General features: G+C 36.9%; 3 protein-coding genes across 4 annotated transcripts in view; 1 reads left to right on the forward strand and 2 right to left on the reverse strand.

Annotated features, from left to right (window-relative positions):
• LOC108975202 overlaps nt 1-1067 on the reverse strand; it is a 4072-nt gene extending 3005 nt beyond the window's left edge. Inside the window, exon 1 of the mRNA XM_018943544.1 lies at nt 994-1067. The gene's annotated coding sequence lies outside the window, so the exon portion shown is untranslated. The remainder of the gene's footprint in view (nt 1-993) is intronic.
• Nucleotides 1068-4710: 3643 nt separating this feature from the next.
• On the forward strand, nt 4711-5373 carry LOC108975206 (general odorant-binding protein 99a-like). The gene is made up of 2 exons (XM_018943550.1): nt 4711-4821; nt 4889-5373. The coding sequence occupies exons 1-2, from the start codon at nt 4777-4779 to the stop codon at nt 5273-5275; spliced, it is 432 nt and encodes a 143-aa protein (XP_018799095.1). The 5' UTR covers nt 4711-4776; the 3' UTR covers nt 5276-5373.
• Nucleotides 5374-7357: 1984 nt separating this feature from the next.
• The window catches only part of LOC108975204 (general odorant-binding protein 99a-like), a 15708-nt gene continuing 12831 nt past the window's right edge, over nt 7358-10234 (reverse strand). Inside the window, exons 1-2 of one of the 2 annotated variants that reach the window (XM_018943548.1) lie at nt 8410-9006; nt 7358-8358 (exon numbers count right to left, since the gene is read on the reverse strand). In XM_018943548.1, coding sequence (XP_018799093.1) covers nt 7957-8358; nt 8410-8448 — 441 coding nt within the window. In that variant the 5' untranslated portion in view covers nt 8449-9006 and the 3' untranslated portion in view covers nt 7358-7956. Of the gene's footprint in view, nt 8359-8409; nt 9007-10234 lie in introns of those variants that run through there. The other variant, XM_018943547.1, reaches the window with a different exon arrangement.

Raw genomic sequence — 10234 nt, forward strand, 5'->3', positions numbered from 1 at the left:
ACTAATCGTTGCCATATTTCTTACTTAATCACTTCTCACTCTTTTTTCAATGTTTCGAATAATTTGTCGATATTTTTTATTTTATGATGCTGTACCTTTTATCAGGTGAGGTAATTGATATGGCTTAAATCTGGACTGCAAGAAAGACAGTCAAAAACAGTCACCAAATTGTCTCAAAACCATTGCTTAGTGCGTCGAGCTGGATATTTCGGATAGTTATGTTTCTGGTACGTGTTTCGGGTATCGATATGTACTTAAAATGGTCCTTTCCTCATTAAAGGATTATACTCGTTTTGTTGCCTCCATGTTTCAGTATTTGAATAGTGTACCTAGCGTTCCGCTTTCTTTACGTTTTTAGCGCCCAACATTACTTTCACATCTAAAAAGATTCTACTTATTTATGTTTCGTCTGAAAACAATAGTTGTCCAGCGGCGGTATTTTAAGTGAACTCCTTTCGATTCGAAAATAGTGACTTATTCTTGGTATTCACCTCAGACAGTCCCGCTTCTCGCAATCGCCTTCTATGTCACTCCGTTAGTGGAGGAGGGCCTGGCTACACTTGGGGTCCCCAATTGGCGCCAAACAGCGAAAAGGAAGAACGACTTAAGCGCTGTTATAAACTCGACTATAACCGCGTAAGCGGTGTCTACGCCACTAAAGAAGAAGAAGATGTCGTTGTCAATTAGTTGCAACTGCAATACCAGAGATTATCCGGTATGGTTCACTATGCCAAATAGCAAATTTCACAATGTTGATGTCGGACTATGAAACATTCTACCTATAAGAATCCGTACCATAAAGTAATCAGAAAGATATTACAACAAAGCATAAAATAATGTGGTTTAAATAGAGAATGGCTCAAGATTTTTCGTTGTAATAGTACCATAATTTTAATATTATTGGAAGTTAATGGTCCGATTGAACTTTCAGAGATGTCCTGGACAATTTTCCAGTTAAATATATTCTTTGTATAGTATGAAACTCTTTTTTACCGAGTTTTTAGTAACACTATTACTAATTACTGKACACTTTGAATGTATTAGATCATGAAATGATCTTTTTCCCAAACAAAACTTTTTCACAAAATTATGGTCTCACAGTCACAGACAATTTATAACTGAGACTTTAGTATGAATTTTAGAATTGTCTCTGCATTTTATTTAAAATATGTTTTCAGATAACAAAGATAAAAATAATATGCAGTTTACTGTCAACAAGACAAAATGTGTTTTGTGTTTATATTTTTCAAGAGAGCACTGTGCCGATATGAATAAACACAAAGACACGTTGTGTAATTAGAGAACTTGTTTCAAGTCAAACATAAAAACAGGGCATTAAGTAACAAGCTATTCAATAATACTAAAGCGTACGATAGGGCTTATTCAATCGCAGTCGAAAATTAGATGGTTAAATAGTACGAACCTAAAAGAGGACGCATGTATAACATAATATCGTATGAAGCATGGTGTCCAAACAATCGCAGCTAGTATATTTGAATGCGCTGAGTTCAATTTTCGATGACTCGTTCGAGCATTTCGAGTTGCAACTGGCGAATGACACCCATGATGTTTTTCTGCCAGGTCTGCTCACCGAAGTGTTCTCTCAATAAATCCATTGATTCATGCGATGTGTGAGAAGTGGCTCTGTCTTCTTGAAACTAAATGTCGCCGAGATCACGTGCTTCGATTTCAAGCATAGTCGGTTWTCATGGTGCTATAGCGTTCGCCATTGACGGTTGCGTTCTCACCGCCATCATTTTTGAAGAAATATGGACCGATGGTTCACCAGTCCACAAATCACACGAAACCGTTTTTTTTTTTTTTTGGATGAAATGTCAGCTCTTGAATCTCTTCAGGTTGCTCTTAGTACCAAATGCGACAACTTTTACATACCAATTGAGCCAGAAATGGGGCTCATCGGTGAACTAAATTTGGGATATTCTTGGAACTCTTCAAGAGCCCAAAGAACGAAGCGATATCGTTTGAGAATGTCGAACTGCTTCAGTTATTCTAAAAGCTTTATTTTATACGCTTTCAATTTTAGATTTCGACGTAAAATGCGAAATGTCGTGCTATGCGTTAGTCCAAGTTGCTGCGAACGCCGCCGAATCGACACTCCACGGTCTTCGTGTACATTCTCAGCTACGGCTGCTATATTTTCTTTACTGCTTGCTGGACTTGGTCTACTCGGTCGAATATTACCCAATAATGAATAATGATTTCAAGATGGATGATGGTGTTGCGAATAGTACGCTAAATAGATTCAATCATATTAAAAAGGAAAAGAGTTTGAAGAAAAATGCAAAGATCACACATCGAACACCTTTCATATAGGTTTCTACTGTAAATAAAGGTTTTTCACTGGTGGGTAGTCTTTGGAGACATTATTAACAGAAAAAATTTTAGTGCAGGGCTTCTTTTTTCTTAGGTCCTTATCATTATGTCACAGCATAAGATTGCAGTGTGGTACACTTTGGGATGCCAGTATACGTTATCGGCACTGATGACAGATACCAACAGCAAGGTCCTTTCACGACAACTGAAAGTGGGTGAAGGATGACAAAGGAATGGTGCAAAGTGGTAGCTGTTGGCCTGATCTCATGAGAAACTTAMATTTTTTAAGGTCTCTTGAGAAACTTAGAACTATTAAGGTTATACAGAGTTTGAGCTTGTGCGGTGGCTGAAATTATAGATGAACTWTTGAACTGTTGTTGAAGAAATACCTTAGAAACATGGACACATATAAACTGTGATTTTGTATAGGCTAAAGATACTAAATGATACTCATCTGGTCAGATTTATATTTCTATCGCAGAAAGTACAGCCATTGATGGAATTGAATTCGATCCCATTTCATGTACCTAGTGCAAAATTCTTGAATCTTATAATTTYTTCAAGCAAGGAATTCTTATTTTATCACTCAGTATTAATTGATAATAATCAACTCAATAGTGAGCAATTTATTAAACCTCATCCGAACTCGGTGATCACTTAGAAATATATACATATAATATATGTATAATGTAAACACATAAACGTCAGAGAAGATTGATAACATGCTATTTTGTTTATTAGGTTTTTTTTTGTTTTCGCAGGAATCTATATTTATTGTATTTATAATCCAGTCATAGGTGGTTAAGGTGCACAAATTATAAAACGAAAAGTAGTTTAATCTCAGTTTGATAACCACTATTTTGCTTCACCTTCGCAAACMAACAGAAACAGTCACTTCTGAAAAGTTTTCTTAGGTTCATAATGAATAGTATATAAAAATTAAATAAATATTAATATATAATATGTAGTTTCGGTTTATTTTATTATTTACTTCAACTCACCTCAGTCTTTTGCTGACTGATGCCCTAATTGATACTATTTACAGGGTCATTAAAAAATATGCGTATTCATTTATGAAAAGAAAGCAAAACATTCCTCTTAGGATGTTCTCTTCGATAAATGCGACACAACTCTCTCTCTCTYAAGAACTGCATCAAGTACTTTGGAGTAGTCTTGGACAGCAAGTTGCTGTGGAAGCCGTACGGATATCTAGCCACCAGAAGCCAATTGATAGGGTACAGAATCTCGCTTGGCTGTGCATAACGGGAGCTTTAAGAACAACTCCAACGGCGGTTCTTGAACTAAACTTTTATACGAATGGTTCAAAAAATATTGGCAAGTTGACAGGCCTTGGACGAATAAAAATCTAGTTCTGCCCCGATTTTGATGGATAGAAGGATTGTTATTGTTTTATTATTGAGTATGACTTTATAAAGGATAGGGTAGGACAGTACTTTCGATGTGAATTGAGAGTAAGAAACAATATCAAGAACGCACATTTGACATCAGTTATATTGGACATACCTAGCTGAGAGCAAGCGAAAAATTGTAAGAAATACGGTAAAATGATGTATAGGTATAGCGGGAGTTTCGCCATGAACATTTACATTGAGCTCGTAYATGATCCGAAGAATGCTGCCGCACACTTTACTTTTATCTCCACAAATAAGTTGAATCTGGGGATCGGGCTGGACGGTCAATGCCATTTTTTTTTTTGCCGTCAGATTTTGAAAAACGTTTGCAACAGTAAAAATTTTTTTATAATCAAAGTCTTTTCCTAACATTTGTGGTCAGATATTATGAGCCAATAATCTATCTATGAGTTTCCATCGACTGATACTTTTTTTGAAAAAAATATGGCGGTTTTGGTCATTCGTCCATGTAATCGCGCTTCATGGATCTGAAAGGGATTTTGTTTTTTTGCCCGAAACGGCAATTTTGATTATGAATATCACCAAAAAGTGTGGAATTCCTTCGAGATCTGGTTATGAAAAGATGCCTATCTCTTACACAGCGCAATAAAAAATGATGTACCCTATAAACTAACTCAAATGGGGTTACCAAGTCAACATTACATCAGATTGAATTATGCCGCGAACCTTGCAAATAGTTCGCTGGAATCGATAATTAATAAACAAATGTAAATATACGAGTCTATATGTATGTTTACCCATATGTATAGTCTACATATATTTTTTTCCATAGYGCCTAGGTGCAACATATGGCCTTTCAATATAAATAAGCTTAAATATAATATATAGCGCCTCAACAAAATCTCTAATCAGTTCAGCGGTTAAATAAATGAAAAATTATAGATGATCTACAAAGGTAATTAATACTAAAATGACAAATCTAGTTATCAACCTGCAAYGGTATAAATAGGGGGCTACATGATGGAATTCATTAGTTCACTAAGTAAAGTTGTCAAACGAGAAAATCAGAATGAAGTACTTTTTGTGTATTGTGATCCTTGCAGTGATTRCTTTGGTGAGTATATTCACAAAACAACTGCTTCAAGTATCCTTAAGGAATCATAAATTGTTTTCCATTTTAGGTACAAGCCGATGACTGGAGTCCAAAGACCGTCGACGATATTAAAAATATTCGCGAGGAATGTATGAAACAAGTGCCATCTAGCGATGAAGAATTCCAAAAGAGAAAAGAAAATAACTATCCCGACGTAGAGTCTGTACGGAAATATGTGCTTTGCAATAGCAAAGCTTGGGGCCTCTACAAAGAGGGTAAGGGTTTTAATGCCGACCGTATTGCCGCGCAGTTCAAAGACGAAATGCCGGAAGACGAAATCAAAGCCATTATGCAGGATTGTGATGAAAAGACCAAAGAGGAGACCGATGATGAGAGATGCTACCATATTTTGAAGTGTGCTTGCTCAACCAAACTCGGTGATCATATTAAAGATCTCATAAAGCGATCAGAGTAAGCACTGGAGGGTACTGTTTAAACTGTAGATTTTCACTATTATAGTTTGTGATGAATAAATTAATAAAACAATTTTGGTAAGTGAGCACTGAAACTTTATGATAAGTTTTTATTATTGTTTAGGTCTTTTCGAACTTCCGCTCGTTATCGCCAGGGAATACGGTATTTCATTTGAGTAAAGAGGGTATTCTCGTAGTATAATCAGTTAAAATCCACTAAGATGCTGTAAATCAACATTACAGTCTCATGAATTACACTGAACGGACTGGCTAACTGAAAATCCTTTTTTCGTGCTTCCAATTAAACCATGGCTAAGGACAGAATATAAGGACAGAATTGAATCGTTCCCACGACAGTCGGGTCTACGAAAACCGGAACGGACCCGGATTTTTATCCGGCCAAGGACTGTCAACTCGGCAGAATCCTGCCGTTACAACAAACAACAGAATTATTGAAAAAATTGCAGAATTTTTTGATTAGACTATTTTATGACAGTATGGTACATATTTCAGTGGCATAAAACATTCAGTGAAGTTATCGAAAATTTGGATCGTGCTAGTCGTCTACAAACCTTGGTTAATGACGATAATATGGAAAAAGTTAGCAAACATTGCTCGAAAATCAAAGGTGTTGGCATCAGAGAGAGAGGATCACTATTTCTCCTGTGGATCAACTCAACACATTGTGGTTAATATTTAAGGTTTAAAGTGTGGCAATGCTAAATTCATACCAGTAACCCTGAATCTTTTGTAAAAACGACGCCGTATAGAAGTCGAAAGAGATAAGCCTGACAATGTAGCTGAGGACCTTGCAATCATCAAACGCAACATTATTGGTGACGCGACGTGGGTTTCTGAGTAAAGCGTCAAAACTGTCCGACGAATATCGCTCTAAAAACGAGCCAAAACCGCGAAAACCACATGGAATATTATGAATCGGCTACATGAAGAAACTCGTCGTAAAGGAAAACGAGATTAATTGTTAACTGATAAAAAAATTTGAAATCTTTGCCTGTAGTATCGCTTCYAATATTGGATCGTTTTGAGGCAATATAAGCATACCGGTGGTTAATCCAATTTCTCCTGCCCTTAAMGAATAATTCTAACGGCTTCGATGGCTTCAATGGCTTCAATGGACTCATTGCGCATTCCCCGAAGCGGATTTTATAGTCYCGAAAATAAAACACAAGTCACAAGAAGTCAAATCATACAAATTAGTATCATCATAAAATTTAACATGCTGTTAAATAGGTGCCGATAGATGTCGTGAACAAAGTTTCCATAAATTAGTTGCACCTAGTGTTCATTTCTTTACCAATGACGATAGTTTCCAGAACAAAAACTTTGGAATGTCGGCCTTGGTTAGGTAGCTGTTCACAAAAAAGGCGATGTGTGCTGTGGCGTTGTCTTGGTGCAAATTCCAATTGGCTGCGATGTCTTGTCGGACCCGATTGACCCTTCGTTTGAGTTTCTTGCACACTTCCACCTAAAACTTGGCGTTTACGATTTGTCCAGCAGGAACAAATTCATTGCCTTTGATGTCGAGAAAGACAATGAGCATCGTTTTCACTTTGCATTTGCTCATTCTTCCGGCGGTCTTCATCAGCTACCTCTTCCTGGCTTCCCAAAAASACCTGGTGCCAGCGAAACACACCTCTTCTTGCTAAAGCAACATCTGGGTATGCCTGCTTGATCATATCAAACGTCTCGTCTCGTAGACAACTGACCAGTCGTTCATTCGTTAGCRAGGAACGCTCCGTACCGAATCCAGTTGGTTCGCGCACGCTCCGAAGTACAGTCGCGGCGGAAGACAATSAGTCTGTAAGTTGCAAAAATTTTCTATAAGTTGAAGAAAAAGAAACAATAACAAACTTAACCAAATTAACAGATGAACTCAAAAAAATTAAAGCCTTTTCAGGATAACGTGTAATAAGTTTTATAAAAGGTAAAGAGTGATACTTACTATTAAAAAACTTTCTAATCAACATTCTTTAACCGGTATTATTCCAACAATATTATTCCCCAGCGAGCTGCCTAAGCTACTTAAGGGTAAATATTTGTAATATATACATACATATGTATAATATTTATGTAATTTTTATGCAATATGTGGTACAATATCACTAACGACTTAATGCCAGTTCAGAGCGATGAAAATGCAAACTTACGAGTATGAAGGGGAAATGCAAATACGTGCGAGTCACCTGTCACTCGTCAAGCTGATAATTAATTTATCGTTAATGTCTAAATAAATGCTAAGCAATTGTTTGTTGATGTTGTATCAGTTGTTGGTGCATTGGTCAAACAAATTGCCAATTACGAACCCAGAATAATTTGTGCGGATCGGTGAAGCGTGTAAATGTGCGTGTTCGATTCGTCGCTACACGGCATGCTTCATTAGAATACCAGAGACATAGCAGAGGATCTCAATAGCTCTTGAGGATATACATACTTCTGATATTCGTAAAGAAACTCTGGAAGCATTTTGTTAGTCTATGGCATGTAGTATTGGTAAATAAAGATAAATTCAGTTAAATACTAAATATAATGATTTTCGTTTTTCTAAGAAGTTTTATTCCAAAACAGGTCTATATAAGATAAATTTAACACTAAATTAACACAACCACAACAGTAAAATAYTTAACAAAATATAATTTAATGTTCAACGAATGACATTAATAATTTATTGCTTGTATGATTCCTCTTTGCTCTTAGCCTTCACACGATCACCGATCTTGCTGGCCAAYACACACTTACGACAACGATACGCCCACACATCGTCGCTGCTACCTTCTATGTTTTTATCCACGCAACCCTCAACAATAGCAAGGGCTTCAGCCTCATCCAAATCCATTTTGAATTGCTTGGCAACACGATTGACATTATAGCCCTCATCCTCCCGAAAGATGCCAAATTTCTTTACGGTACAAAGCAAGTACTTGCGTACGGGTTCTTCATCGGGATATTCGAAGTTCTTCATTTTTTGAATGTATTCATCGCTGAGTGGGAAATCCTTGATGCATTCCTGGCGGATAGCATTAAGTTCTGCAACATTTTTCGGCCTCCATTCATCTTCAGCGTATGCCTAAAAGCGAGATTATAGTAACGGTGTTATTCATTTGTGTAAWGTGCGTACCAGTGCAAAGTGTGCAAGGAACGCAAGGAAGWATTTCATTTTGGATTTCGGCTTYGTATTCGTTTGATTTCTCTYGCCRGCCTCAGAGCACAACTGAAGTATGGAACTATCGAAACGTCATATTTATACTACATTCAGTTCGATTGGTGAGCGAGCAAGTGCGGTTTTTCCGACTTTGTTTGCTGCTTGATTGCTTCACACTCACTAATGACACACAGCCGTTTGGTGAACAAATGTATTAGACTGCCCGCAACTTATTGCGTGGGTGTAAAARGTAWGGAAGCKGTAAGTTCGGGTGGAACYGAACATTTTGTACTCTCACAATTTATTAAGTTATATTAAGCTCGTAGATTTACTTATGATGATTAGGTGAGTTTACTTATGAAAAGGTGATGGAAGAAAATTGGACGTATTTTGAAGCAAATGACAAATCGTACCAAAAWAAGATATTACATGTTATAACAAGTAAGGAAGGGCTAGGTTTGGGTGCAACCAAACATTTATATTCTTGCAACTTGCACGAATCAAAGCCAGSGAAATACTTTGAGGTGGAAAACCAATCGCATAGAATAAAGTCAACCGTATGTTCGAAAATTCTGATATTAGTTTTTGCCCACTTTTATTCCTTCACACAAAGTTATGAGTAAACTGGGCTTTCTCATTTTAATTAAGCTAACTTACATATTGGCTGATATATCCAACAAGTCACCAAGAAATTCAAAAATCTTTATATTAAGTATATTGGAGCTCAGGGAAGTATTGAGCTTATTCAAGTAATTTTTAACATAACAGAAAAGTACTATCCCTGAATTTCAATAACATATCTCAGATATTGACCGATATTTTCGATCAAAGGTCAACTATAGGTACTGAAATCCAAATATCGACGCCACGTCCAACGTCCAATGTTTACCCTGGTCCCTTTAAAGCCCTATCATACCATACCGTCGACAAATTTTTGCCCCTCTGGCGCGTTTAGTTATTAGTTTATCGTGCTTTTAGTAGTTTTGAACAGTATCGTTATATGGGGAGTGAACGCGGTTTTCATCCGATTTCGTCCATATTCACACTATCGGGAGGAGTTCGTGTAATATTCGTGCTGCGCGTATTTGGTTGTTGTAGCTTTAATCGTTTTGGATATTTACATTCAACTTATTAAAGGTCGGGGCCACGCCTACTTTTCAATTTTTTTTTTCCACAGGTTTCCCTGGCTACTGCGATCCCCAGAAAACAAATATGGTTTTATATCTTAATTGGCTGCTTAGTTATGGCACTTTATACGTTTTGGCGTGGCGTTCGTCACAGGAAGTGTGCAGAATAAGCRAAGAAAACTATGAACTGTATGGTATTGGTCTACATTGCAATTCTTCGACATTTTTAAAGCAGTAGTCGGTAACTTGTTTTATTTTTATTTCTGTCCTCAATGAGACTCCCAGTAACCAAKTTCATGAGTTTCAAACAGCACACGATGATGTCATTCTCCAAAAGGCCTTTGAATCTATTTAGCAAGCAGCTCAGATTTTTGTCTTCGATTTCGGAACATTACAAGCAGCGTATCATATTTGATGCCCTTGCCAGATCGATCGATCCTTTCTGAAGAATCACGCTGAGTGAATTATATACAATTATAAATTCATATTTGCAGACGGCTACAATGWGTATTGTTGCTTTTTCTGCTGTTRCCTTATTTTWCCAGTTACTAATCTTTGTCGGAGCYTTGACGATCAGCAACAATTTTGCGGCAAATTGGATAACTGCATCATGCCGTTGAACACATCTTGTTTCATATAACTGGATAAGTTTTTCGCCCAGTATTTTTCCTAAT

This window comes from Bactrocera latifrons, unplaced genomic scaffold (assembly GCF_001853355.1).
Source record: "Bactrocera latifrons isolate USDA-ARS-PBARC rearing strain unplaced genomic scaffold, ASM185335v1 scaffold_627, whole genome shotgun sequence".
Taxonomy (NCBI): domain Eukaryota; kingdom Metazoa; phylum Arthropoda; class Insecta; order Diptera; family Tephritidae; genus Bactrocera; species Bactrocera latifrons.